This window comes from Papio anubis, chromosome 1, assembly GCF_008728515.1.
Source record: "Papio anubis isolate 15944 chromosome 1, Panubis1.0, whole genome shotgun sequence".
Lineage (NCBI taxonomy): Eukaryota > Metazoa > Chordata > Mammalia > Primates > Cercopithecidae > Papio > Papio anubis.
The window spans coordinates 130,471,988-130,496,316 of record NC_044976.1 but is presented as its reverse complement, the minus strand read 5'-3'; the positions used below and the strand labels follow the sequence as shown (position 1 = coordinate 130,496,316).

Here is a 24,329-nt window from a genome sequence, read left to right as displayed (position 1 = left end):
GTTGTTATGTTATTATTACTACTACTGAGTACTAAATACGGCTTTGTTTAGGCTTGAAATACAAATTCTTCAAACTTCAGAGTTGCAGAGCTTCCTTTTTGTTCCAAAGAAGCCAAGGATATAGGGGAGTGAACAACATCCAGAACCGGTTGAATAGTCTCGCATGAACAGAAGTTCCAAATGGCCTGTGGGCTGGTAAATTGGGCATCCTTGTTGCCTGTGATCATTCTTGGGGTTCTCATCCATTGGTGATCTCCAATTCAGTGCCTACCTGGTTGGGCATATGGTCAGGCCCAAATAATTTGAAGTTTTCCATGGGTAAGGTTATGGGGAAAATAGAGGTGGGAGGTGGGGTGGGCAGTGTGAAGAATCATAAAATGCAATGGTTTGGACTTTTTCGAATGGAGAATGTAATGAGCCTCTCCAAGAAGGGCCAAACTCCCCAGAGATCACCCTGCTCCACAGAAGATCTGGCTATCAGATCCAGGGTCCAAGGGCTCAAGTGATTAAAATTCTTTCTGTGCTGGAAAAGTACAAGTTACTGTTTGAACAAGGGTGCCAGGCACCTTGTATTAAGTGAATGGTCTCCTATTTCAGTGGCTTGCCCCACTTTCTGCTATCAGAACAAATAGCAATCCTGAATTTGAGCCTGTGCAGACATAGCTGCTAGTTAATGTACACCCCTAGCTCTTCTACTTCACTCCATCAAAACAATTTTGCCACCCACAATCTGGCATTTCTGCCAGTCCTTGAGAAAATGTCCCAGTGCTGCCAGGAAGTTTCAACATGTTGTTTCTCCTCCACCACTGCTTATTTCTTTTTGTTCAAATCCCATCTGTACTCTTCCTAAAACTGCCCTAGACTCTAACTCAGACCAAATTTCCCCAGATAATGCAAACAGATGATGATGATGATAAAAAATGAAATGGTCTAGGTGCTTAGAGAGCATCTTGAAGGGTAAAAGAATGGGTAGTTTCCGCTATTCTCTGAACCAGATGAATATCTTAGTAACACCAGTGGGTATTGGCTTGGGGGTAGAGCAGAGAATGGAGAAATTAAGGGGGTGTGTGTGTGTGTGTGTGTGTGTGTGTTAAGGGGGATTGGTCCAGAAGGATTTCAACAGGATAGCTTGTCTTGCTTCATAGCCATTCATGAGGGTGGGAAGGGATCTTCGGAGGACTGGTTTTGTGGTGAAGGCTCTCGTTAGTCTCACCCTCACCTTCAAGGAACTGTGAAGCTACTACTCTTTCTTTTCTGCCTCTCTTCCTCTAAGAATTACAAATATCAGACTGTATTGCAATTATTTGCTTACTAAATAGGCATCTTTCTCACTAGGCTGTGAGTTCTTGGAGAGCAGAATGATGTCATTTTATTTTATTTTATTTTTTATTTTTTTGAGACGGAGTCTCGCTTTGTCACCCAGGCTGGAGTGCAGTGGCGCGATGTCAGCTCACTGTAACCTCTGTCTCCCGGGTTCAAGCGATTCTCCTGCCTCGGCCTCCCAAGTAGCTGGGACTACAGGCTCATGCCACCATGCCCAGCTAATTTTTGTATTTTTAGTAGAGACAGGGTTTTGCCATGTTGGCCAGGCTGGTCTTGAACTCCTGACCTCCGGTGATCCGCCTGCCTCGGTCCCTGCACAGTGCCTGGCACATAGCAAGTGCTCAAAAAACATTTGGTAATACAAGAACACATAAGTGACACCCAAATGAATGTTAATTCCTCCCTCCCATGGGGTGGAGGTTAGGAGTCAGCTGGATTTCTACGATAACCTCCATTATGCTCTCTTGCTCCCTCCAGATGACGTCAGTTGCCAAGGTGTATTACAGTCAGACCACTCAGACAGAAAGCCGGCCCCTAATGGGCCCAGGGATACGACGGCGGAGAGTCCTGACAAAAGATGGTCGCAGCAATGTGAGAATGGAGCACATTGCCGACAAGCGCTTCCTCTACCTCAAGGACCTATGGACAACCTTCATTGACATGCAGTGGCGCTACAAGCTTCTGCTCTTCTCTGCGACCTTTGCAGGCACATGGTTCCTCTTTGGCGTGGTGTGGTATTTGGTAGCTGTGGCACATGGGGACCTGCTGGAGCTGGACCCCCCGGCCAACCACACCCCCTGTGTGGTACAGGTGCACACACTCACTGGAGCCTTCCTCTTTTCCCTTGAATCCCAAACCACCATTGGCTATGGCTTCCGCTACATCAGTGAGGAATGTCCACTGGCCATTGTGCTTCTTATTGCCCAGCTGGTGCTCACCACCATCCTGGAAATCTTCATCACAGGTACCTTCCTGGCGAAGATTGCCCGGCCCAAGAAGCGGGCTGAGACCATTCGTTTCAGCCAGCATGCAGTTGTGGCCTCCCACAATGGGAAGCCCTGCCTCATGATCCGAGTTGCCAATATGCGCAAGAGCCTCCTCATTGGCTGCCAGGTGACAGGAAAACTGCTTCAGACCCACCAAACCAAGGAGGGGGAGAACATCCGGCTCAACCAAGTCAATGTGACTTTCCAAGTAGACACGGCCTCTGACAGCCCCTTCCTTATTCTACCCCTTACCTTCTATCATGTGGTAGATGAGACCAGTCCCTTGAAAGATCTCCCTCTTCGCAGCGGTGAGGGTGACTTCGAGCTGGTGCTGATCCTAAGTGGGACAGTGGAGTCCACCAGTGCCACCTGTCAGGTGCGCACTTCCTACCTGCCAGAGGAGATCCTTTGGGGCTACGAGTTCACACCTGCCATCTCACTGTCAGCCAGTGGTAAATACATAGCTGACTTCAGTCTTTTTGACCAAGTTGTGAAAGTGGCCTCTCCTAGTGGCCTCCGTGACAGCACTGTACGCTACGGAGATCCTGAAAAGCTCAAGCTGGAGGAGTCATTAAGGGAGCAAGCTGAGAAGGAGGGCAGTGCCCTTAGTGTGCGCATCAGCAACGTCTGATGACCTGTTCCCACTCCCCAATTCCTCTGGTCTCTTTTCCTCTCTTTCAGTGCCCTGGTAAGGAATACTATCCGGGTTTACTGGAGATCACCCGAAGCACCCATCCTCCACCCCCTCTTCTTTAACCCAGTGGCCTGTCGGTAGCTTAGGCCAACTGGAGTCCAGGTTCCCCTCCCACTGTCCCCTTTCCACTCCTCCCGCTTCTGCCCCAATACATATACCTCCCTTAAGCCAGGATGGGGGAAAGAGAGGGATTAGGCTGAAGTGGCTTAGAAGGCCTCAGCTATGCTTGGATACTCACATTAGGAGGATCATGTGGTTGGACGGACAGACTCCCCCCACCTCCTGCCACCACCATGAAGTTTGGTGACTTGAGGCTGGAGCTCCCTCTGTTACCTTTCCATCTAGCAAGTTCCCAAAGGCAAGACTCTCTCTGATGGTCACTTTGTGGTCTGTGCTTTCAGAAATACAGGAATCTGATATCAGTGTATCCTAGGGTTTCTACCAACCTCTGTTGAAAGAAGCCAGGGTTTGCCACCATGAAGCTGATTTCTGCTGGTGACTTCTGACCATAACCTAGAATCATGGTCACCACTATTTTTCCTCTATAGTTTGTCAAGTGAACACTCTCAGGATACCCAGTTCCTTCATAGCCTGTTCTCAGAGAATTGGAGTTGGCCTAAGAAACATAAACATATAACCACCCATATCTATCCTGGATTCTGAACTCTTCAATTTGGAGTGACTAACACAAGTTGTTGTCTAAACCTTTAAACCTATCTTCCAGGTAGCCCAGAGAAGATCTGTTTCCCTGTGTCCTGTGAATGGAAGGACACAAGCCAATATGTTCCTTTGAAAAGAGTCCAGTACCAAGGCCCCATGGAAAGGCCTGAAAATAATATTCCAGATTACATTGTACCTGGCTTCTCTTCTTCCTTTCCTGCCCAGCCTAGATCCTTCTTCCTTAACCCCAACTCTTTGGGAGAAGGGAGGGAAAATGCAAGGGCCTTCCTCTCTTAACACAGATGCTCAAGTAAAACTAGATTCACAGGGCACAGATTCCCCAGAAAGTTAACCCAATCTCACCATGAGGGATGGGTAAATTCTCAGATTTCCAAACTGCTGTACAGTGCCTCTGAGAATTGGTGATGCTTTGTTAAAGTTTGGGCAGAAGCAGAACTTTGTGGCTGGCAGCCACTATTCTCAGTTACACCTCCCAGTGCTCTTCTGAAAAGTGCCAGCTATTTCATTAGGCAATGTTGGAAGGAGAGGAAATTATACCCGCTGATCAAATATCCATGGCTTCCCTCAGCCATTCCTGAGACTTGGTATAAAATGAAGAAAATCAGTGCCATCTCTACTCTCCTCTGCCATGAGGCCATTTTCAGGCAAGTTAAAAAGCAGACTTTAAGAGATCAGACACAGCCTATTCCTTGTTCCCTGGAGGGATCTGTGGTAAGGGTCAGGGAAGGGCATATAAGCACCAGAGCTTTATCCAAAGCCCTAAATCCCTAGAGTGTTTTCTGGTCTCACTTTGGTACCAAGGAAGCCCCACATAGTGGTACTGCATAGTCCCACTATGAATCAAGTGGCAGTTTATTTAAGGTGGTCTCAGCCAATTGTTACAAGCTACAGAATATATACATGCATCTATGTACAGAGCCTTGCAGAGAAACACAAAATTTTGAGGCTAGACCCATGATCGCCACCTACTATAATTGCACAAGGTCTTGTTATATTAATCTCTCCTTGAACTCAACTAACTATATCTTGAAAATGAAGACCCTTCGGTGTCCATCCACTGTAAACCCCACCATTACCTTCTAGTTGGCATAAAAACAAGAACCACAAAAACTTAAAAAATCTGAAACAGAGAACAGAAGGCCAAGAGTCAGCTTCTGCATTCTCAACTTTATTCAACATTAGACTTACCTGATTTCTTTCTCTGTGTAGGGACAAGATGTACTGCTGTGTGTGAGTGTGTGTGTGTGTGTGTGTGTGAGTGTGTGTGTGTGTGTGTGTGTGTGTATCTGTACCTTCTTATCTATTGGCAAGTTAACCTCCATCTGGTTTATTTTGCCATGCTATGCTTCCTTCCTGAAGGCATTACATTCTTCCCATTCCCCTGCTGTCTGTTCTAAGCCCCCAGACTCAAGCCTCTAGACTCTTGGATGACAAAGTGAGAAGAAAACATTTTCTGACTTACCCTTTTGGAATCTCCTCCATTATCATCCCAGGCTTTGCTTTAAGTTGCACTTTAAATCACACTGTCCTATTAATGCAATCTGGCATCTTCTCCCATAAGCCCCCCACAGGGAACAACTACCCCCAACCTTAACTCTAAATCATTCTTTAGACTATAGTCTGTCTAAAGACTGAAATCCTCTTTTAGGCAATAGGCCGAGTTTCAGAAGCAGCCAGGTCTGGTGAGAAATGGGCCCCCATACCAACCGTGGACTTGGAATATCAGGACAGTAGTAGGCACAGGTGTAAAAAGGGGAGATTTCAGAAGACGGGCAAAACAACTGATGGGGGAAGATATCTGGGGTGTGAAGATGAGAAAAAAATGATGCTGAGGGACCTAGTGAAATCAATGAAACTCTTGAGTCTTGCTTAGGCTCGCAAATAAGAAGTGGGGAGGCTTGGGAAATTAGGATATGACACATATGAAAGGTTTATCTAAGAAGAAAGAAACAGAGATAATATATATATAGAAAGATGTATATAGATGTATATATGCTGAAATCTATTGAATGTACAGAAGGGAAATATTCAGAGACTTTAGCATTGGGGGCAGATATCTTGGCCTGGTTATGGGGTAGGACACCCAGATTTTTAGACTTACAATCAGTGGTCCAGGTTTCAACATGGAAGTGAGATAGCTGATGAAAGATTTCAAGTCTGGAAATGGGAAAGGGAGGGGTAGAAGTTCCTTTTCAGAAATAAAGAGGCATTCATGAAGGCTTTTGTTGAATCTTCTGCTACTGATAGGACCAGGAAGAGAGGAACTCGGAGGACAATAGGGAGGGGAAATCTTGGAAAATCTACCACTTACACTGTTGTGCCCCCATCCGCAGCAGCGTCCTGCCACTGTAGAGCCTTTTTAAAATAAATAAAATAAAATAAAATAAAATAAAATAAAATAAAATAAAGCACCCTTTTGTTTCCCTTTCATGAAGTACACTGTATTTCCCTGTCTTCCACAGGGGTGGGAGCTGCTATTGTTCTAGCCCCTGAAATTCAACTCAGGAGCTGAACACCTTGGTGTATGGGAGGCACTAATGGGAAGCCTCAACCCTGGAATCCAAATGCCAGGACTAATAGCTGTTGGGCCCAAGATCTCCCAAGGTCGAGGCCCAGCCTTTTGTGTAGCTGCAAGCAGCCCAAAGAGAAAGCCATGGATTCCAGAAGAGTTCCAATCCTGGAATTTGGGCATGGAGGGTGATGCTTTGGTTTTGATGCTTCTGAATGAAAACGAGTAGGGTTACCAGCTGCTCTAAGGGATGGTGAAGTTCCCATGAGAAGCTTCCAAAACCTCTGCAATGTGCTTCACCCCATTATTCCCCCAACCCCTGTCAGCCTAATAAAATCATCCAGGAGTTTCCCTATAAGGTCTGAGCAGATAAAGGAAGCCAGTTATACTATTGCTACAAGTCTGGACACTGTGCCCTCCCCACGGCTGCTGCCCTGGTCCTTTACTCTTGCTAGCTAACCTAGTTCACTTGTACAGTAACACACTATCTTTGCTGGAAAGTTAGCATGGGCCTCCCGGCTCAGTAATGGCCAACTCTACTGACGCAGAAGTATTTAGGCATGGTTCTTCTATTCATTGCACTAAAGACTAAACCAGGTCAAATTTATCTAGGAAAAAAAAGGTGTGTAAGATTTGTTTTGTTTTTGTCTGTTAAGAATAAGCTACTAAATAAAATGGATGACTCTTTGGTTGTCACTCTAGCTTCTTTTAGAAATCTAAACCAACACTGTCAAGGTCTGAACTCATAGGCCTACCCATGAGCATGGAGGATTGAATTAGGCTGTGCTGGAAGAACTTCTGATTTCATGGCCAAGCCCCTTCTGTTTAATTTTTCTCTCATGCTTTAGCGAGTTCCTTTCACATTTGGTTTTCATGGGACAATACTGAAAAAACATTAAGACCCAAGCGTATGAAAATTGGCTCAGCTTAATCCATAAAAGTCAAGTTGCTTTGGATCCTGGGCATTGTCCCTTTTGGCCAGTGATCACAAGCCCAATTTCCCTTCTATGCTACCATGTAGTCTTGTTGCCAGTTTTCCTTATATATCCTCAAGGTTCTTTGTAAGCTTATTCCTTTAATCACCAGGCATTTCTTCCCCCAAATCTCAAAGAAATGGATTTCTCTTCCATCCTTGTCTGTCAGTAGCCTGAGAAAGATCTGGTTGTTAACATCCAGCCCTGAATTTTCTCTGATGAGAGGCAAAAGACCCTACAGTCACTGACTCTTATTCCCCAGAAGTGGAAGGAGAGAGAGAGGAGGAAGGAGAAAATTGGGTCTCTTATCATGATCAATAAATACTTAAGCACAACATTTAGGAAATACTAGGAATGAATCCTAAGACATATGAGATATTTAAGATATAGGACATGTATAGTTCCTAAAAGGCCTAAAAGGTTGAAGAAACCTACAAACTTGTAAGGAAACAGAAATAAAACAAGTAGCATATAACAAATATAATGAAAGACAATATAGCAGGTACCATGTACTAATGCCAGATATAACATTAGCAGAATGTTCCAAAAAGAGTGAGATCTCTGTGGGAAATATTTCACAGGAACAGGAACTAGGCAAGGGAAGGTATCAATCTAACAGGTTTGGTTAGAATACATTAAGATTCAAGAAAAATCAGCAAATGCTGAGTCCCTATTATGTGGAAGGTATCATTCAGCTAACAAAGAAATACAAGACATGATGCATGAATCAAGGGATGTACAATCACGGTGCCTTCCACCTGCTATTCCTTCTGTGGAACTCTCCCCACTGCTTCCAACTCTCTCTCTCTTTTTTTTTTTTTTTTTTTTTTTTTTGAGATGGAGTCTTGCTCTGTCGCCCAGGCTGGAGAGAGTGCAGTGGCGCGATCTCAGCTTACTGCAACCTCCGCCCTCGGGTTCAAGCGACTCTCCTGCCTCAGCCTCCTGAGTAGCTGGGACTCCAGGCACATGCCAACACGCATGGCTAATTTTTGTAATTTTAGTAGAGACAGGGTTTCACCATATTGGTAAGGCTGGTCTCCAGCTCCTGACCTCAGGTGATTCACCCACCTCGGCCTCCCAAAGTGCTGGAATTGCAGGCATGAGCCGCTACGCCTGGCCAACCTTCTTAACTCTTACACTATGCCCATCTGAGATCAAATAAATCCCCTTAAAACCTAGAGCACTTACCACAGCTGCATTTGTATATTACTTGTCAATATATTTGACTAATGTCTGTGTAGCTTACTAAATTTCAAGTGTCATGTGAATGGGATTCATGTCAAGTGTTTGGTCATGAGTGCAGCCCAGCACCTCATATAGTGCCTGATATGTATGACATTTGATAAATGAGCAGGAGGGAAAGAAAGAGAAGAGAGAAAGAACTAGTCTAAAGTATGCAGTGGAGCTTGTATATCTTGTTAATTACTATAAAACAGTTAGATAACGAGCATGACATAATTACTGTTAAAAATAGAACAGACAATAAACATCACTGTTTTGAGAAGGGAGAGACTATTTCACCTGTTAAGGTCTAGGAAGAGCTTACAGAGGAGTTGAGGCTTGGGTTCAACATTTAAAAACCAAATAGCATTTAAGTAAGTAAAGAGAAACAGGTCTCTTTGTAGGAAGTACAGCATGAACAAAGTATCATGAGAAGAAAGCACAAGGCATATTTTGGGAACAGTAAACCTAAAACAGAGGTTTTACAGGCGAATAGGATGGAAAGGTAAGGTAAAGTCAGAAAGTGGGGGGACTGAATGTCAGGCTAAAGGTTCATTATTTTTTTTCTTTAGGCATCAGGAACCACTGAAGATGGCTGACAGAGGAAAGAATCTAAGTGAAGTACTATTAATTAATATCAATCTGGCAGTAGAACTGAGATATAAGACATTAAATCAGTTAAGAGATTTTTAAAGCTTGAGGGAAAGACGATTGCCACAGTATAGTATAGTATAGTATAGTATAGTATAGTATAGTATAGTATAGTATAGTATAGTGTAGTATAGTATAGTATAGGTGTTCGCTATGTATTATTTGAGTTGTTGAAGGTCTGAACTAAGGTGCAGGATGCTGGGCATGGAAAGAATTAGAAATATATTCCAAAGAAATGGCAAAGCAAGACATATGAACAAAATCTAGTGAAAAAGAAAGTGATTGAAGTAGTCAAGGTTCTAGCAGGAAACAGATGGTACACTCAAAGGGTTAGTGGACATGTTTTAATGAAGAAATTATTTGCAAAGGTATGGGCAAGTTTAACAAATCAACAAGATATGGTGATGTACCCAGGCGCTCGCAAAGCAGGAAGCCTTTACCAGCCTTAAACCTAAAAGGACAGTTAGTTACTGGAACCATGAGACTTTACCCAAAGGAAAGAGCTATAGCTTCAACGGGAGCCATGGCTTTAGGTGAGGAACTCCAGACACTGTCAAAGATCTGCTAGTGCCTTCCACTGGTCTATTCTAATGGGAAGCCAGAGAACAAGGGAGATTGAGTGATGCTACCCATACAGCCTAACCTCCTGGAACACAGAACAGGGCAAAAAAGATGAATAGAGGATATGGAAGGGTAATGAGAGTCTATACAGCCTAGTGAACAAAGACAAGGTTCCTGCTAGGGAAACTAAAGTTGAGTGATCCTTGTTTGTGCTTTCCTTGGTCACTGGCTCTAAAAGGATAGAAATCTAGGAGCAGATAGTGAAAGGGGGAATTAAGAAGGATTGTAAGTAACAGTCCAAGAGGTAATGAACAGTTGAGCATTTGAAAAAATGTAACTCTTTCCGAAAGAGGTGAGAAGATACAATCCCTAAACCCAATGCAAAAAGTTCAATATGGGGTCCTCAGACCCTGTGATGTATCTCTTCCACCCACAAATAGTAACTAAAGTTGGACCTCTCTGTCCAATTTGTTTTACAGACTCCAGTCTCTTCTTTATTCCCACAACTATCTACATCTCAATCCTTTGGCTTCAGTGACATGCTTAGTTTATTATTATTATTATTATTATTATTTTTTATTAGTTGTTTTCTTATCTGCCTAAATTTGGTGCCTCCCATCTCTCTACTAGGACAGCCATGTAGGGACAGATTGACTGAGACCTTTCTGCCATACTACTGAAACAAATCCAGCCACAAGAACCCTTACTTAGTTAATCCTCAGATACCTACCTCCCATATTTTCTGTCTTAGGGAACTAAGCCTCACTTATCCATTATTTGCAGAAGAAAAGAATAAATCAGAGGTAGAAAGAGTCACAGTGAGAGAGAATATCCAGAATATCCAGATAAGAGATCAATAAGAGAAAACACAGGAAAATTAGAATTTGTGATCAACATTTTATTGGCAAGTCAGCCACATAATGATTAAGATATTCTAGGTCAGACAGACTGGGTTTTGAGTTCTAGCTGTGCCACTAGTTAGCTATGTGACTTAGGAAAATTACTTAATTTCCATAAGCCTTGGTTTTCTTCATTTGTAAAAGTGGGACTATCTACCTTACATAAAAAGTATTTAGCATAATGCCTGGTACATTGCAAATGAGTCCTCAACAAATCCAGCTATTTATAAATCATCATCATCATTATATGAGTGGTGATATGCTGTCACTATATATATGGCTAATATACTGCCAAAAAATGGTTAGAATTATTAATCTAAGGCATGTAATTATGCCAAGGCATATAAAAGGACATAGAGATATTGCAAGATGAATATGGAATATATAAGATTAACACAGTTCATCTCCAAAGGATAAATGTGAAATGTAGGATGGATGAGCAGCAGGTAGTCCTGGGAGCTGCATGTTCAGACTGGATGAAGTCACCTCCTTTTCTTATTCTAGTCTAGAAGACTTTCCCTAGGAAGCAGGCTCATTCTGTAAAATCCAACTAGTCAGTATTTACCAAACATTTACCATGTGCCTAAGACTACAATAAATTACAAATAATTGAAAAAATTAAGGATAAGATATAATTTCTACCCCCAAGAACCCTACAATCTCTCGTGAGGGCTATGAATACAATCTAAAATAAAGTATCAAATTCTACAACGTGGACTATGTAAGTACACTAAGTAATCACAAAAAGGGAAGAGCTAATGGGTTACAGTCCTTGGTGAAAAATTCATGGAAGCTGGGTTGGAGTGGGGTGGCGGGAGCTGCGGACCTTGACATACATAAAGGATATTTAAAAGGGAGAGTAACTGGGAGTTGGGAGCAATCCAAAGATGCCACTCTAGAAATATTCTGGTAGGAGGAACCTCTAAAATCAATTCAACTTTACTGAATGGCTACTAGTACTGTGTTAGATGTTGAGGTGGAGAAAAGAACAAGATAATCTCTGATATCGAGGAATTCAAAGTGTCCTGATGGAAAACTAGGAGAGCAAAACAAACAAAAACAGTTATTACAAAGCTGTGTGACAAATGCTGTTACAAAGGAATGACCAGGGAGTTCTGGATCACTGTGAGAACTTTCAGTAGCATGGCAGGATCTTCCGTGTGAGTGATTTTCTGGAGCTTAGATCCCGTCCGCCCCAGTCCACCAATCCTCCGACAGGGGAGGGGACTGGCATCGAAGTCATTCATTCTGAGTGATGAGGAAGTGAGTGGGAGCTGGGAGCTAACACTTGCACTGAGGCCTGAAGGGTTGGGTAGGTGTTTGCCAGAGTGATTGGGGAGGGGATGGCAACTTTGACAGAAGAAATACCAAACACAAAGGTACTGAGGCATTAAGGGGCTGACAAGTTTAGGAATTTTGTGACGCTTTCCTGTCCTCTTTCCCATCACCTTCACTTAGGGTTGCCGGATAAAATACAAACTGCCCACTTAAATCTAAATCTCTGATTACCAACTAAGAATTTTAAAATATAAGTATGCCTCCAATATTGCATGGGACATACACACTCAGCCCCCTTCAACTCATCCTGTCCTGTCCGGGGCCCCACAAATCCCCGGTGAATACCGGCGAGCTCGTGGAGTAAAGCATGAGAACGCTTATCTTCCTTTCACTCCTACATTTTTCACTCTCGAGTCTCCAGCCCAGGACTGAGGGATGTAGCGCCCAGCCCGCAGCTCGCTACGCGTCGAAGGGTTTTCCTCTGAGGACTAGAAACGGGGCGCTGGATAAGGGCGGTGGGGCTGGGGGTTGTCACTTACGAAGAAATCTCACTCCGCTCCATAAAATCCTCAATCCAGTGCCGGATTTCCCGGCAAGCGGACGTCTCTCCGCCCAGGGACCGGAAATCCCGCCTCCGCCGGAAGAAGATGCGGAAGCGAGACCGCCTATCCAGAGGAAGGCAAGTGTTTGGCTCCAGCGGCTGAGAATCCCGCGCGGGGCTGGAGACAGGTAGCAGTACGGGGGCGGGGCTTCATGCCGGAAGTGGTAGTCCGCAGTTGTTTTGGTTGGCGGCCTAGCGGGTGGGAGATGCGGCGGCCACCTGCTGCGAGGAACCGAAGGGAAGGTTAGAGGTACGAAGGCAGTTTGGAGCTGGGGCTGAGCAGCTGTCGCACAGTCAGATCATGGGCTCGACCAAGCACTGGGGTGAATGGCTCCTTAACTTGAAGCTAGCCCCCGCCGGCGTGTTTGGTGTGGCCTTTCTAGCCAGAGTCGCCCTGGTTTTCTATGGGGTCTTCCAGGACCGGACCCTGCACGTGAGGTATACGGACATTGACTACCAGGTCTTCACCGATGCCGCGCGCTTTGTCACGGAGGGGCGCTCGCCTTACCTGAGAGCCACGTACCGTTACACCCCCCTGCTGGGTTGGCTCCTCACTCCCAACATCTACCTCAGCGAGCTCTTTGGAAAGTTTCTCTTCATCAGCTGCGACCTCCTCACCGCTTTCCTCTTATACCGCCTGCTGCTGCTGAAGGGGCTGGGGCGCCGCCAGGCTTGTGGCTACTGTGTCTTTTGGCTTCTTAACCCCCTGCCTATGGCAGTATCCAGTCGAGGTAATGCGGACTCGATTGTCGCCTCCCTGGTCCTGATGGTCCTGTACTTGATAAGGAAAAGAGTCGTCGCGTGTGCAGCTGTGTTCTATGGTTTCGCGGTGCATATGAAGATATATCCGGTGACTTATATCCTTCCCATAACTCTCCACCTGCTTCCAGATCGCGACAATGACAAAAGCCTCCGTCAATCCCGATATACTTTCCAGGCTCATTTGTACGAGCTCCTGAAGAGGCTGTGTGATCGGGCTGTGCTGCTGTTCGTAGCAGTTGCTGGACTCACGTTTTTTGCCCTGAGCTTTGGTTTTTACTATGAGTACGGCTGGGAATTTTTGGAGCACACCTATTTTTATCACCTGACTAGGCGAGATATCCGTCACAACTTTTCTCCATACTTCTACATGCTGTATTTGACTGCAGAGAGCAAGTGGAGTTTTTCCCTGGGAATTGCTGCATTCCTGCCACAGTTCATCTTGCTTTCAGCTGTGTCTTTCGCCTATTACAGAGACCTCGTCTTTTGTTGTTTTCTTCATACATCCATTTTTGTGACTTTTAACAAAGTCTGCACCTCCCAGTACTTTCTTTGGTACCTCTGCTTACTGCCTCTTGTGATGCCACTAGTAAGAATGACTTGGAAAAGAGCTGTAGTTCTCCTAATGTTATGGTTTATAGGGCAGGCCCTATGGCTGGCTCCTGCCTATGTTCTTGAGTTTCAAGGAAAGAACACCTTTCTGTTTATCTGGTTAGCTGGTTTGTTCTTTCTTCTTATCAACTCTTCCATCCTGATTCAAATTATTTCCCATTACAAAGAAGAATCCCTGACAGAGAGAATCAAATATGACTAGTGTATGTTCCACACCTTCTGCTACTCTGTTACATTCTGATTGTCTTGTATGGACCAGAAGAGAGCTTTGGGACATTTTTTCTGAACATTCTAAGGATTCTAGTGAAAGTTTCCGTGTTCCAACAGAATGTTTGTCTTGTATATAAAAGGGACACAATAATTGAGGTCCACCTTCTAGGAAATCCTAGAACTCGTTTATTTGGGACATGGTGGGAATAAAGTGTAGGAGGACAAGCCGCAGACAAAACTCCTCAGACACCAAGTTAAAGAAGGAAGGGGTTTATTCGGCCGGGGGCATGGGCAAGACCCTTGTCTCAAGAGCCGAGCTCCCAGAGTGAGCAATTCTTGTCCCTTTTAAGGGCTCACAACTCCAAGGAGGTCCGTGTGAGAGGGTCGTGATCGATTGAGCAAGCAGGGGGTACGTGACTGGGGGCTGCGTGCACCGGTAATTAGATAGGAACAAAACAGGATAGGGATTTTCACAGTGCTTTTCTATACAATGTCTGTAATCTATAGATAACAGAACGGATTAGGTCAGGGGTCGATCTTTAAGTACCAGGCCCAGGGTGTGGCGCCTGGCTGTCTGCTTGTGGATTTCATTTCTGCCTTTTAGTTTTTACTTTTTCTTTCTTTGGAGGCAGAAATTGGGCATAAGACAATATGAGGGGTGGTCTTCTCCCTTAAAAGGTTACATATTGGAAAATGAAAGGCTTATGAAACTATCAGATACTAAAAGATTCTTAAAATAGAGGAATATAGTTAGAGACATCAGGTTTAAGCCAGTATTTGTTCCTGTTTTACAATGCTTCTGTCTTAAGCTGTGTCTCAACTTTTAACCCCTATCTTTTCTTTCTAAAGCTTTCCTGACAGCTGTGAAAATCCAAAAAAAATTCTTAGGCTGGGTATGGTGGCCCTTGCCTGTAATCCCAGCATTTTGGGAAGCTGAGTTGGGAGGGTCGCTTGAGTCCAGGAGTTCTAGACCCACCCGGGGCAAGATGGTGAGACCTAGTCTCCACAAAAAATAAAAAAACTTAGCCAGGCGTGGTGATGCACCCCTGTAGTCACAGCTGCGTGGGAGGCTGAGGTGGGAGAATTGCTTGAGCCCAGAGCAAGACCCTGTCTCAAAAAAAAAAAAAAAAAAGGAAAGGACAACTTTTTAGATATAAAAGTATTAAATAATACTAAGGTGCTTAGTATTGTTTCAAAGAGTTTTTAACTTCTATATTAAATGTGGGGGCTTAGAAGATAATCCAAAGACTTTGGGAGGCTGAGGCGGGCAGATCACAAGGTCAGGAGATTGAGACCATCCTGGCTAACACGGTGAAACCCCATCTCTACTAAAAATACAGAAAATTAGCCAGGCCTGGTGGCAGGTGCCTGTAGTCCCAGCTGCTCCTCAGGAGGCTGAGGCAGGAGAATGGTGTGAACCCGGAGGCAGAGCTTGCAGTGAGCCGAGATGGTGCTGCTGCATTCCAGCCTGGGCGACACAGCGAGACTCCATCTGGCGAGGGGAGGGGGAAAGATAATCCAAAGAATTTAAATTGTAATCATGCTTCATGTATTTGTTTTATTACTTAGTTTTTTTAGCAGTTAGTCCCAGTGGTATTAGACTGGCATTTGGTTTCATACAAAAAGGATTAAATTTAAATCCATTCATGTTTAGACTTGAGGTATTACGTTTTTAAAACTATCATCTTGCCTTTAATGTTTGAGGTCCTTAAACACACAAACTATTAGTACATTTCAGTATCCTCTTACCCCTTTGTTTAAAAGTTTTTGATTGCTAAAGCAAGATTTTTTTTCTTCTAGAATTTAAGTCAATCAAGTGTTATCTTTGCTGTAAAAATGGATAATGGTAGATTTTAGGTGATAAAACAACTTGTTAGTAAGACATTTCCTAGCTTAAAAAAAAAATCAAAAATTCCATGATAGAAATGCAGACCTGTGAGGGAAACTCCTGAAAAGCATATGAAGCATCCCAAAGAGCCATGGGTTTTCTAGACCAGGAAATTTAGAGGGAGATTGTGGAAATGAGGCTTAGATGGGCAGATCGTTTCCCTTATCACTATAATATTTCTGGGGGGAAAATGCTTTCTGAGTTGTTTAAACAAGCATCCTTACTTTTTTTTTTTTTTTTTTTTTTTTTTTTAATTAAACAGCCTGTCTAGGCTTGGGAGTCCCTAACACTATGGTAGCAGTATATGAATGTGATTTTGTGATTGTGTTTTTTAAAAGATAAGTAATTTGAAAACTGTTCTTTTGCAGTCAAAAACACTCACAAATAAGACAAAAAGAGTTCCACAGTATTATATTTCATGTCAGTTCAGGCTTAAAAGCCTTTGCAAATAAGATGTCTATAGGCTGGTCACAATTAGCAATGTTATTATTGGCAGCACTTCTTGGATGGATACTTTTTGGGACCTTTCATTAGAAAGAGGGTAAGAATGGGGTGGTTTTGTATGGGCTCCTGTTTGGGGTAAAAATAGCAGAGTCAGTTGCTGAGGACAGTGACCTTCCTTATAACATTTAGTCTCATACCCATATTGGGTCTTGTCTTGAGGACCGTTTATATGGGCTTGTTTACTAGTGGCCTTCCAGCCATAGCATTCTTACCTTTTTTTCCTATTCTACTGTAAGAATTAAAAAAAAATTATAGAGCCAGCAGGGGAGGAGGCAGGAAACAGAAATCGAATTTCATCATTCTAATATAATTGTCCCTTTTTTGTATTTGTGACTTTGTTTTATAATTATATTTACTTACTAATTATTATTTTTTAACATTCTTTATTGTGGCTTACTCTTCATACTTAGAATTGAAATTGTTGGACATCACATATATATTCACATTATAAATACATCATTCTTCCACTGTTAGACCTGCAGATTGCTTCCAGTTTTTAATATTCTAAATAAGACTTTCAACATTTTCTGGTTTTAACTCATTCTCTTAGGACATTCTTAGAAGTTAGAAACATTTCTGCTGGAATCTTTGGAGGGAACTTCAAACTTTAGATACTTTCCTGCAAGAAATACCAAAGAAAGGCAGGTGTTTCTTAAAGGGATGCAAAGGATATTTTGCAGCTTGTATGCTGCAAAACGTTTAGTAAGTTAACTAAAAAATTGGGTTAATTTGGTTTCTTGGGAGATTTTAATTTTTTAATTTGTTTTTTGGTTATCTAAAATCCTTTTTTTTTTTTTTTTGCTTCTTATCACAATCCTTTAATTTCCTTTTTAGTCCTTTAATAACACCTTCAAATTTTATAAGACTTTTACTTATTTCCTACATAATTCTTTTTTTTCCTTATACCACCCCTTAAGATTGATATGTTCATTTACAGATAAACATTAATTATTAGATAAAGAGGGATAGTTCTCAAGAGTGTGTGTGTTCTGAACAGAGGGAGCTACATAACATTTTCTTCTGTAATTGCCTTTGTAACGTCTTTAGAATGTGGTTCCTAAATATTCCTAGATAAATTCTCTTGATAGGCCCATTGGAAAGGCTAATACTCCCACCAGACTGCTTTGTTCCTCCCTGGCCAAAGAATTCTTAAAACCACTGATTTTAGTTACTGACTTCTCACCATCTGGACTCTCACAAGATGTTTCAGAAGTTGTGTAGAACTTGTCTTTCAGTTAGTTGACTTGTGACTGAATTTATTGTTACTTCTCTAATATCAGTTGTTTTCTGCATTACCACCCTCTCCCCTAACCATCTGTACTATGAATAGAAAAGGAAAAAGATGGAAAATTATACCTAGGATTGTCCCTAAATGCAACCTCTTGGTTCCCCCCACCCTTCATGTTTTATTATAAACTATTTTAAGGACTGGGTGTGGTGGTTCATGCCTATAATCCCAATGCTTTGGGAGGCTGAGGCAGGAGGATCACTTGAGGACAGGAGTTTGAGACCAGCCTGGGCAACACAGTGAGACCCCCATCTGTACAAAGAAAAAAAAAAAAGGTGCTACTCGGGAAGCTGAGGTGGGAGGACCACTTGAGCCCAGGATTCGAGGAGGTTATAGTGAGCTATGATTGTGCCACGGCACTCCAGCCTGGGTGACAGAGCAACACCCTGCCTCTAAAACAAAAAGCTCTAGCTGTTTTGTTTTGTTTTTTTACTTTTCTGAGACAAAATTTCACTTTGTCACCCAGGCTGGAGTGCAGTAGTATAATCATGGCTCACTGCAGCCTTGAACTCCCAGGCTCAAGTGATCCTTCCTCCTCAGCCTCCTAAGTAGCTGGGACCACAGGTATGTGCCACCATGCCTGGCTAATCCTTTTATTTTTTGTAGAGATGAGGTCTTGCTATGTTGCAAGAGGGAGATTGCTTAAGTGATCTTCCCTCATTGGCTTCCCAAAGTTGGGATTACAGGCGTGAGCCACTGCACCCAGCCTGACCTAACTATTTTAAACATTACTTATATCGCCATCATCTAAATTCAACAACAATTTGCCATATTTGCTTTATGTATAGGTATAAATATATATATGTAATTTTTTGAACCATGTGAAGTTGCAAACATCATTGAACTTCACCACTAAATATATCAGCATGCATCTCCTAAAAATAAGATATTTTCTTACAAAACCATAATTCTGTTATCTATTGTTATTATAATTTAACATTCTGTCGTTTTCAAATTTCTTCAGGTATTTTTTGTTACATCTTAAAGAACAGACATTCTTGGATCTCAAAGTTTCCGAGGAAGGAAAGAACATGATGGATAATCCATAATTAAGAAGTTTGGATCTTTTCCTAGTCTTAAAAACAAAGTGAGAACTAAAGGGATTTACCTTCCATCAAAGTTAAACAAATTAATTCTTTTATGTGTCATACTTTCTGCCTGTCTCCCTAAAAACATGGGGGTGGTAATCTCTTTGTTTTATCTGGTAGGTTTTTCAGATAAAAGCTTATACATGTTTGGAATGTTAATATCCAACCCCCAACTCCAAGCCCTGCCCCAACAACAACAGCTAATTATTTTACATCTTGATGATGGTAAGTTTTTCATGATTAACCAATTTTGGCTATTCCACCATATATGTTTTTATTTAATTTTCACAACAACACTTCAAAGTTGATATTCATATTCTAAATTTATAGATGAACAAAGAGGCTCAAAGATTAAATAGGGATTTTTACCCATGCTTTTTCCATTATATTATATTTTGGATTTTTCCAGAGTACCCAAACCCAGCAGATGCATACCGCTGCAAAATAAATGGAACTCAACACTGGCTCTGACAAGTGTCTTGCCAATCAGTTTGTCCTAATATTTTAGGTGTTTGAGGGGCAGTTCTCTCAGCTGTACCAAGTCACTGTCATTCCCAAACTTTTCAATGATTCCAGACCTTTAACAACTCCCTTCCACATCCAAACCCTCTCTCACCAAATTGTGTAATTTCTTTGTTTACTGCTGGCTTCATCATGTACTTTTCCTTCATGGCCTGTTTTAAGAAGTTGATTTGCTGAACCACTTTTTAGCCAAGCTATTTGTAAATCAAGCTGCACAAAATATGTGGCCATAATTTCCAAAAGGCACATGATCATTGTTAAATTTCTCTTGCTCTGCAGTGTGCATTCATGCAGTTAAAAATTGTCCTGCACTGATAGTATGGCATCAGAGAATAGACTCAGATCACTTAGGTTCAAATCCCAGTGCATGATCCTGAGCAAGATTATCATATCTAGATACATTAGTTTTTATCTGTGAAATGGGAATGATAGTATAATCTGCATAGAATTGTTGGTAAGGATTAAGTGAGTTGATATGCTCAAAGTGTGCATGCTGGCATAGAACAAGCCACTGATTACAAGTCTTTATAAAGAAGCAGCTGTTCTGGCACTGTAAACTTGAACCTTTTTTTCCCCAAATCGAATGGATATAGGCAAGGAACTTGTATTTATATAAAATAAATGTTTGACTACCTTTTATCATAAACTTTATTCTCATCTTGATCTGGTCCTTTGAAAAGATAATAAACACTGATACGTGAAAAATATATGGACAGATTATTCAGATGTCTGGTTGAGGCCTAACAGTTTTGTGTATTTCTGTCAGACATTAAGCTGACTCTAAGCAGTGGAGGTTTGGTTTATGCCCCTAAATTACACAGCACTTCTTTTCTCCATTGTATTGAGGGGTCATTCAGGGGTTGCTGTTCTGGAGATGGAAGCACATGTCTCCTGCCTGGGTCAGAAGCGTCACAATAGCACAAGCATTTATTCAGCACTGGCCTAGGAGAACCATTCATTTAGTCAAAACAAGCATTTATATTCATTATCCTGAACAAAAACCAGACTAAATGAGAACATTTCTAGCTGCTCAGGCACTCTGCTAATTGCTATGTCTGCTAGATAAAATGAAATGACACTTATAGTGACTATTTAAAAATAATTTGGAGCATGAATATTTGAAGCTCAGTTCATTTTACAAAGGAAATGTATAACCTTTGCTCTTCATTTTTTTTGGCAATTATTTATAGATCCAGGCCCTGTGTCAAGTTCTTTAATAGATGAATAGACAGTCTATGCTCTTGAAGAGTAAACAGTAAAAACAGAAATATACCCCGCTGATAAAGTGTTATATAACACCCCATTCAGTTCCACAATGATGTGATTTGTGAAATGAAGGGGCAATAGGGCAAGGTAGAGGATATTTTTATTTGTATTTTACAGATAAGAAAACTGAACTCAGAAACAAGTGACTTTCCAAGGCCAAATAGCTAGTTAATGGCAGGATCGGGGCTGGACCCCAGGTGTTCTGATTCTGACCTTTTTTTTGTTTTTGTTTGTTTGTTTGTTTGTTTTGCAATTCCTTTTTAATGCTATCCAATGACAGGTGATTACAGTGGAAAACTTCACTTATTTAGCAAATGTCATTCACTTAGCAAACTACTTAGCAAAATGCCCTGAGTATCTTCTCTGTGCCAGGCATTGTTCCAGGCATCATAGATGCAGTGAGTGAGAGAGGGAGGCAAAGACCCTATCTTTATGGACCTTACATTTTCATGGGGAGGCAAAGAATAAGCAAGTACAGGATTGTGATGATGATATATCATAAAAATAAGGCAAATTAAGGAAGTAGAGAGTGATGGCAGTGCGGAGAGTGGAGTAGGTGCTACTTTAGATGAACTGGTTAGGAAGGTATTGTGGTGAGAGGGCACTTGAACAGAGACCTGGAAAGTGAAGGCATGACCTTCATGCAACCATGGTGCGGGGAGGTAAGGGAAGAGCATTTCACTCAGCATCCCTCCTTGCTGAGTGAAAGCAGTGCGGAGGTCCTGAGGTAGCAATGAGCTTGGCAGGTTTAAAGAACGGTAAGGCAAGTATTACTGACTGGAGTGAGCAAGGAGCAACCAGAATCTAATTCACATTATCCAGCAGAAGGACATGAATGCTAGTTGAAAAATACAATTAACATTAGCATTTTTACTGGCTTATAATGCAATAACTTTAAGCCCAACCTATTTTTTTTCCCCTGACTTCTGAGCACATGTTAATATGTAAGGAAGATGAAACATATATGTAAACAACTTATATTTTAGTAATGATACAAAATACTTTCACACATTTTGTGACATGGGAATTTTTTTAAATTCCATTTTCACAGATGAGACCCCTAAAGCTCAGAGTATATGCACTTTGCCCAAGGTCAGAGTTAGTAAGTGAGGCAGGACTAGACCCTAGATCTTCTGGAGCTAAATATACTACTCATTTCTCTGTACTACCCTTATCATTTAGCTATGGTGAACAGAAGATGACTCACTGGATTCTAGAAAGCAGGGAGTTCAGGAAAAATGTTGTCCAACTGATGATTCATTCATCTAGTAAATACTTAGGAGCCTACTTTGTGCCAGGCACTCAGCTAGCCTGGGGGTATAAGGATGGTTAAGACTAGAGTCCTGCCTTTAAGGAACTCATAGTGCCTGATGGAGGAGTCTTGTGGAAAGAGGATTATAACTCAGTTATAGGCTAGAGTAAAATACACCTAAAATAGTTTACTAATACATTAATTGGACAAAACTAGTGCAGAACCTGATATATACTAGGTACTGAGATATTTGTTATCTTACCTCTTTCTCTCTCTCTCTCTCTCTCTCTCTCTCTTTCTTTCTTTCTTTCTTTCTCTTTCTTTTCTTTCTTTTCTTTCTTTTTGAGACGGAGTCTCGCTCTGTCGCCCAGGCTGGAGTGCAGTGGTGCGATCTCGGCTCACTGCAAACTCCGCCTGCCGGGTTCAGGCCATTCTCCTGCCTCAGCCTCCTGAGTAGCTGGGACGCCTGGCTAATTTTTTGTACTTTTGGTAGAGATGGGGTTTCACCATGTTAGCCAGGATGATGTCGATCTCCTGACCTCATGATCCGCCCGCCTCAGCCTCCCAAAGTGCTGGGATTACAGGCGTGAGCGACCGCGCCTAGCCTACCTGTTTTTCTTTAACATTGGTAACTACTGGGGGCTTTCTTTGAAACTTCCCTGCTTAAAATCAGTCAGTGATTAATCATACCTTTGATAATCCTTATCTTAGCTCATAAGACCTTTTATGATCTAACTCTTGCCTACATCTCCAGCTTCATCTTGTACCTCGCCCCACCCTCCAATCATACCAAATTATACCCCCTCTTCATGCCTTTGCGCCTGCTGTTCCTTTGGCTCATATATCCTTCTCCTCTTGTCTTTCCTTACCAGCTAAGTTCAGTTAAGGATGACCTTTGTGAAACATTCTGTGATACAGTACCTCTATTGTATAGTGCAGATCACATTGTACTGTAATTTCCCATGTGTATGACTGTGCCATCTAGACTGTAGGCTCCCTAGGGATAGGGATTATTTCTTTCTTTTTTTTTTTTTTAAGACGGAATCTTGCTCTGTCTCCCAGGCTGGAGTGCAGTGGTGCGATCTCGATCACTGCAAGCTCTGTCTCCCGGGTTTATGCCATTCTCCTGCCTCAGCCTCCTGAGTAGCTGGGACTACAGGCGCCTGCCACCACGCCCGGCTAAGTTTTTGGATTTTTAGTAGAGATGGGGTTTCACTGTGTTAGGCAGGATGGTCTCGATCTCCTGACCTTGTGATCCGCCCACCTCGGCCTCCCAAAGTGCTGGGATTACAGGCATGAGTCACTGTGCCCAGCCCCAGGATAGGGATTATTTCTTATTCATTAATAATATTTTCCTGGGACTTTTCCAGATCCAAGCAAAGACAGACAGGAATAACCAGTATCATCGAGCTGCTGGGTTTGCTACTAGTCTCCTAGGTTTGTTAAATTGAGTTGTATAGGAATCTGTCAAGTGGGAGCTGGGGATAGTGAGCTCGTTTGCACAGTGTGAATGGCGGGGGCTGTGAAAAAGAAGAGAAAACAGTTTCTCAGTGCCTATCATTTCTAAATGCCATCAGTATCCACCTAATTTTCTAAGCTAGAATCTTATAATCACCTCCTATTCCTTCTTCTCCTTCACTTGTACCCACTCCACATCTAATCAGTCACTAAATTCTGTCAGTTCTACCTTTTAATGTCCCTGGAGCCTGCTGGCATCTTGCCATTGTCATTGCCAGTACTACAGTTCAGGCCCTCATTATCTCTCATCTGGAATCGATAGCTCCTGACTGGTCTTCTTGCTTTTCGTCTCTCTTGCCCTTCATTCCACCTCTCATTTATCCTCCCCAGTGCTGCCAGAGTGTGCTTTCCAAAGCAGATCTGATCGTGCCACCATTCTGAAAAAAAGCATCCTGGGGACTACGGGACTTGCAGAAAGAAATCCAAATTCCTTAGCATCCTCCATCTTGCACCAATTTCCCCTACTCAGCCTCACTCTAGCCTACTGGATAATGCAGTTTCCTGAAGTTACCACACTATTAAGCCTTTGCTCATGCTGGTTTGTGTGTGTGTGTGTGTGTGTGTGTGTGTGTGTATGTGTGTGTGTTTTGAGACAGTCTTACTCTGTCGCCCAGGCTGGAGTGCAGTGGCATAAACTCAGCTCACTGCAACCTCTGTCTCCCAGGCTCAAGTTGATTCTCATGCCTCAGCCTCCTAAGTAGCTGAGATTACAGGCACGCACCACCATGCCCAGCTAATTTTTTTGTATTTTTAGTAGAGATGGGGATTTCGTGCTGTTGGCCAGGCTGTTCTTGAACTCCTGACCTCAAGTGATCCACCTGCCTTGGTCTCCCAAAATGTTGGGATTATAGGCATGAGCCACTGCACCCGGCCTGCCCATGCTGTTTTTTCTGCCTAGTGTGCATACTTCTCTCCTGGCCTTCAGATGACCTGCCACTCATTTTTCAGGACCCAACTCATAGGACACTTCCTCTGTCAAGAGGAATGCCAGATGAGCTTTTGGAGACAGAAGGTTAGCCGTTAAGGGGGGAGAAAAGAAAGATA

At 42.6% G+C, this 24,329-nt stretch overlaps 2 protein-coding genes and 1 non-coding gene across 3 annotated transcripts in view; all 3 read left to right on the top strand.

Annotated features, from left to right (window-relative positions):
* KCNJ10 (potassium inwardly rectifying channel subfamily J member 10) overlaps positions 1–6,889 on the top strand; it is a 32,942-nt gene extending 26,053 nt beyond the window's left edge. The window contains exon 2 of the mRNA XM_009184651.3: positions 1,801–6,889. Coding sequence (XP_009182915.1) covers positions 1,801–2,940 — 1,140 coding nt within the window. The 3' untranslated portion in view covers positions 2,941–6,889. The remainder of the gene's footprint in view (positions 1–1,800) is intronic.
* Positions 6,890–12,520: 5,631 nt separating this feature from the next.
* On the top strand, positions 12,521–14,281 carry PIGM (phosphatidylinositol glycan anchor biosynthesis class M). Its single transcript, XM_031654410.1, has one exon. It carries the CDS (start codon positions 12,680–12,682, stop codon positions 13,949–13,951), a length of 1,272 nt encoding a protein of 423 aa, XP_031510270.1. The 5' UTR covers positions 12,521–12,679; the 3' UTR covers positions 13,952–14,281.
* A 42-nt stretch (positions 14,282–14,323) lies between these two features.
* LOC103877129 lies at positions 14,324–19,895 on the top strand. Its single transcript, XR_004177967.1, has 2 exons — positions 14,324–14,368; positions 18,604–19,895. It is a non-coding gene; the product is annotated as an uncharacterized LOC103877129 (transcript).
* The last annotated feature ends 4,434 nt before the right edge of the window (positions 19,896–24,329 follow it).

Bases quoted from the DNA above. Each gene is read 5' to 3' on its own strand.
- PIGM (XM_031654410.1), top strand. From the start codon at position 12,680: ATGGGCTCGACCAAGCACTGGGGTGAATGGCTCCTTAACTTGAAGCTA.